Genomic DNA, 5739 nt, shown 5'->3' with positions numbered 1-5739 from the left:
AACAATTTATTTATTTATTTATGAGTCATATCTCAATTTTTTTCTCATTTTTGTGATTATAACTTCTAAAACGCAACAACCCAAAATCGCCACGATCTTAAACTTTATTTCAATCAGTTTTAAGTATTTTTTTTAAAACATATATTTATCAAACTATTAATTTATCACTTACCTTTTCATATAAACCTATAGAATAAATTAATAACCACCTTACTACTTTTTAAAATCTAAAAAAGTACCCTCGCATTATCTTATTCCAATAGCGCCCAACCTTATTGCACAGAATAGCATAGAAAACTTTATGAACATGGCCAATAATATTGTCACATTCATCAATCATTACCCATATTTATAAAATTTCATTACTTTTCAAATTTCAACTGCTCAATTATAGCCACAAGGATACAACTACTTTTGAGATGGATTATTGGTAGGCCTTTTCCATATTAAAATATAAATATAAAACTCAGGACAAGGTACAAATTCCATAGCACGACGTACACATCAGATATTTATCAAAATGGTTGACCTGTATAAATGGTGTTAAATGAGAAACAGAATAATGAATTTCGGTGGTTGAGGAGGGTAATCAAACTTGGAAATAATGGTTGTTTTTTTTTTTATACAGCTTTTGAAAATATTTCAAGTAAATTTGAGCTTTGACAGCTGTATATAATAATAGTCAATTAATATGGTGCATGAAAACCGCCTTGCGATGTTCTTGAGGGTCCCACAACCTGCAAAAATATGAAATTTTCATCTGTATGCAAAGCTATTTTATGCTTTTGGTCCCTAAGTATAGCTGATTTTTTCAGTTTTGGTCACAAAAAGTTCTCTTGCAACTTTGGTTCCTATTTCAAGTTTTTTATAACGTTTTGGTCCTTGTGACACGTAAAATGATTTTTTAGGACCAAAATTGCAAAAATCAGCTTTACTCAAAGACGAAAAACAGTCACATTTTATACGGACCAAAAATGTTACAAGAACCTCAAATAAGGACCAAAATAGCGAGAGAAAAGTTTTGGGGGGCAAAAATTGAAAAAATCAGCTAAGCTTGAGAACCAAAAATGTAACTTATTTAAAGAAATGGAAGTATGATGGTATTTTGTTGCATTCACCTCTCTACAAGACGGGGTTGCATCAGAACCAATGCTGGACCTATTTGCACAAGGGTGGAGTTGTCCAAATCCCAATCTTGAATCAAAACCCAAACCCAAACCGGGCCCACCATGTTCACCTTCCAATGACACGTCAGCACCAACACCAACATGACCATCCCTTTGACTTTGAGGTTGATCAAGTTGAGACCCAAACAACCTAATCCCTGAAGAAGAAGAAGAACTTCTTCCTCCATTTCGATTCACAAAATCATTATTCATTCTGTTATTATTCAAAAACCGATGATGTATTTGGCGATGTATTCTTCTCCTATCTCTTAAAGTAGTTGCAGGGGTAAAGTCACCAGATTCGGGTAAAACCAAAACACGTGTTTGTTGTTGTTGTTGTGGTTGTTGTTGTTGTTGTTGTTGTGTGAGGGGCGTTTCGGGAACATATAATTCGTTTAAATCGAAACCTCCGGGAACGGGAGATCTGGATGAAGATGTTGGTAAAGGATCCGATGAGTTTAAGGTTCCGAAAACAGTCGGCCTACAGCCGTCACAATACCAATTTCCTTCCGGAACCTCCCTTCCTAGACCAACACAAAAAGTATGTGCAGATGAATCGCATATGTCACATAACAACATTAATGCATCTTCCCCTCCATGTTGACACTCTGTACATATCACACTTTCGTATGGGTCAAGATACCCCCTCAACTCTTCTTCAGATGGCTCGTATACCTGTCAACAACAAACAATTCTTTTAGTAAATGACTATTTTACCCTTACAGAAAATAATTAGATTACTAACCTGGTCACATTCAGGAACAGGGATGACAACTGTTCTTGAGTCAAATCCAGTGTCGGATTTTGCAGCTTTTGTGATTGTGGAAAATCTTTGTTTACATAAAGGGCAACGGGATTCTACTTTTGACCATTCCATGATGCATGAGAAACAGAAGTAATGGCGACAACAATTTAGGACACCTCGAACAGTTCTTTTTGCTTCTTCTGAGAGACAGATTCCACAAACTTGTTTTCCTATTTCGTCTTTTGTGTTTTCTTCTAGCTTTTCTTTACCTTTTCTTATTGGGTATTTTCTTTGGGTTTCTTCTTGATTTTGGGAGGAGGAGCTTCTTAATTTAGCTCTTAGATTTGCACAGTATACTCTTGCTTCTCTCATTTGTTCTCTTTCTTCTTCTGAGATGGTGTATTCATGGTCGGATGATGGAGCACTGACAAAATCTGAATCGGATTCCGGTGTGGGTTTTTTGGTCTTTTTCTCTTTGGTAGAAGCTACCTTTCGGGGGTTTCTTTGTTTTGGTCGTGTGGGCTTTTTTGTCTTTTTGGTCTTTTTATGTCTTCCACGGATACTCTTTTTTTGTGGTGGTTTATCGGGTTTTTTCATCTTTGGTGTTTCGTCTTCATCATCAAGAAAATCACTCTCGCTTAACTTGAATTCTGCATCGTTTTCATCTTCCTCTTCCTGATTGTCTTCTTCAGATGAAACCATACTTTTTTCTTGAGGCTCGTTTATTGGGTTTGACTTGTTACTTGTGGGAATAAACTCAGAATCATCTTCTGTGTATGAAACCTTCCTCTTTTCACGAAGATTCTTTTTCTGGTGTACTTTCTCACCTGGATACATAAACTCTCCATCATCATCATCATCATCTTCAGTGTCTGAAACCCTCTCATTTTCTTGAGGCTTCTTTCTACCCAAAGAGACAAATCCTGCATAGTCTCCCTCATCATCATGATTCCCCTCTTTTGTATATAAAACCCTTTTCTTTTCCTCAGGGTTCTTTATCTGGTTATCTTCCCTACCATCAACCTCAACATCATCATCATCATACTCTTCTGTATATGCAACTGTATTCTTTATCTGTTTACCTTCCCTACCTAAAGATATAAATTCTTCATCATCATCATCATCATCATCACCAACATCATCATTACCAAGATCATCATCATCATCCACTTCTGTATATGAAACCCTCTCCAATTCCATAGGCTTCTTTATCTTGTTAGCTTCACTATCCAAAGACATGAATTCTGCATCATCATCATCATCATCTGCTTCTGTATCCGAAACCCTCTTTTGAAGCTTCTTTCTTTGGGTTCTATTTCTACCCGTAGACACAAATTCTGCATAGTCCTCTTCTTCTTCTGTATCTGAAACCCTATTCTTTCTCTGGTTTCTACCCTCAGACTCGAATTCTGCATAGTCCTGATCATCATCAACATCCTCTTCTGCACATGAAACCCTCTTCTTTTCCCTAGGGTTGTTTACTTGGTTACATTCCTTACCCAAAGACATAAATTCTGCATCATCATTATCCTCAAGCTCTTCTGTATACGAAACCCTCTTCTCTTCATGACACTTCTTTCTCTGGCTTCTCTTTCTACCTGAAGACATGAATTCCAAATGGTCCTCTACATCATCATCCTCTTCTGTATATGAAACCTTCTTCTTTTCCCTAGGCTTCTTTACCTGTTTACCTTCCCTACCTGATGACATAAATTCTGCATCATCATCATCATCATCCTCTTCTGTATACGAAACCCTCTTCTTTTCCTTAGGTTTCTGTCTCTGGTTTCTCTTTCTACCCAAAGACACAAATTCTGCATAGTCATCATCATCATCATCTTTTGTACATGAAAACCTCTTTTTTTCCACAGGCTTCTTTATCCGGCTACTTTCCCTACCCGAAGACATAAATCCTGCATCATCATCATCATCTTCTTCCGTATAAGAAACCCTCTTCTTTTCCCGAGGCTTCTTTCTCTGGTTTCTATTTGCAAACATAAATTCTCCAAAGTCCTCATCATCATCCTCTGTATGCGAAACTCTCTTCTTTTCCCTCCGCTTAGCTTCCCTACCTAAAGACATAAACTCTTCATCATCATCCACTTCTGTATATGAAACCCTCTTCTTTTCCCTAGGTTTCTTTATCTGTTTAGCTTTCTTACCCAAAGACATAAACTCTTCATCATCTTCATCATCTTCATCATCATCACCTGTATAAGAAACCCTTCTCCTCTTACGAGGCTTTGCTATCTCATTCCCCTTCCTACCTGCAGAAGTCCTCCGGGTGTTTCTTGATCTAGCAACCCTCCGTGACTTTCCAAAATCAGCTAATATCTCTTCTGATTCATCACCATCTAAGGAATAGCACTCATCTGACTCATCACTATCTTCATCTTCAGCCACATTATATTCCTCATCTGACTCCTCTGATTCCTCTCTTTGTTGAATCTTTCTCCGCTTATTTCCCTTGACACCAACACCATTTCCTCTTGTCATCTGTTCTTGCAATGCAGATAAGCACAAACAACCTCTCACTCTGAATGAAATAAGAGTACACATATCAGAATATGTAGAATAATCTGTTACAGAGAAGATCTAGACTCCTAGGTGTATTCAGTGAGATCAGACGAAGAGGAAAGAAGTGAATTACACATTACTTGTTAACAATCTCTTCATTTGGAGGATATTAGCAAAACAATCTTTGAAAAAAGGAAATCGGATATTACATTAAACCTTCCTTGAATCATCCAAAAAAGGTTACTTACAGCTTGATATGAACCCTAATGAAATCCAATTTAATATCATAAATCAACAAGTATCATTTCGATTTTTGTAATTTTAAAGTATGAATTGCTTTGAGTTACAATAGAACCAATTCCAGAATCAAAGAAACTCAAATTGTATATCATAAACAGCACGAAAATGAAAAAAAAAAGGAGAATTACCAATAAAATTATTAAAACTTCATAATTAAGTCGTTGCTATTGATGTCTCTATGTCAAATCAAAACCCTAGATCATCCCAACCACCTTACAACTCAATTGACCAACTCCATGAAAAAATTCGATACTGTTCACAAAAGTTACACATCTGATATTCGTTTGCTTGAAATCATCTGTAGTTGCAGAATCATTTAAAGGGGAAATCGTGTATAGAAATGGTAATTAAAGGGGGGGAAAGCAATCCAGCAAAATCCATATAAGGATAAATTAGCATATAAGCTACAAAAAGTTGAACAATTTCGATGAACAAGCACAAAGAAAAGATTGATTCGAGTCGTTATAGAGAAGAAGAAGAAGTAAGAAGGATTTGGTTACCTGCAGAAGGAGAGGAAGAAGGTGCATCCGAAGCCCAAATAAAGAGTTTACCGCTCCTTTATATAGATGCAATCAACGCGGTAAGTACAAAACATAACTCTCACTTTAGTTTATTACAGTAACTACAACTCAAAAACCAACTGATAAAATTTAAAAATACTGCTAAAATTATTAAATAGAAAAAAATTGAAATATATATATATATATAATCTTTTATGATATTAACCGGATGATAAAATACATTTTTTTTTAAATTAAACAAAATATAAAATATATAGTTATTATATGTAGTAATATATACTTTCTAGTTTCTACATAAAAAACGATTTAAAGCATTAAATATAGATTATTAATGCATGTCTTCAATGTTGAATTAAAGAGAAATATACGAAAAAGCTTTAGCATTCAATATTAAGAAAATTTGAAAGTTTAATTTTGTAATTGCATGTATCATTTGCTTCTAAATTTGTGATCGTTTGAATAACTAGTTTAAAGACAATTTGATATGTGG

At 35.3% G+C, this 5739-nt stretch overlaps 1 protein-coding gene across 2 annotated transcripts; it reads right to left on the bottom strand.

The window, feature by feature from the left end:
- Positions 1–412: 412 nt before the first annotated feature.
- Positions 413–5286, bottom strand: LOC145007545 (uncharacterized). Of its 2 annotated transcripts, none has more exons than XM_078966456.1 (4): positions 5229–5286; positions 1912–4447; positions 1119–1841; positions 413–737 (listed from the first exon to the last, which is right to left on the bottom strand). In XM_078966456.1, exons 2-4 carry the CDS (start codon positions 4405–4407, stop codon positions 687–689), a joined length of 3270 nt encoding a protein of 1089 aa, XP_078822582.1. In that variant the 5' UTR covers positions 4408–4447; positions 5229–5286; the 3' UTR covers positions 413–686. The 2 variants fall into 2 exon arrangements, with proteins under 2 accessions (XP_078822582.1, XP_078822583.1); XM_078966457.1 differs by lacking the exon at positions 5229–5286 and adding an exon at positions 4857–5143.
- Between the last annotated feature and the right edge of the window lie 453 nt (positions 5287–5739).

The sequence above is a fragment of the Lactuca saligna genome, chromosome 7 (genome assembly GCF_052625555.1).
Source record: "Lactuca saligna cultivar CGN05327 chromosome 7, ASM5262555v1, whole genome shotgun sequence".
Taxonomy (NCBI): Eukaryota; Viridiplantae; Streptophyta; class Magnoliopsida; order Asterales; family Asteraceae; genus Lactuca; species Lactuca saligna.
The sequence above is the reverse complement of the archived record's forward strand: the minus strand, read 5'-3'. Positions and strand labels throughout refer to the sequence as shown.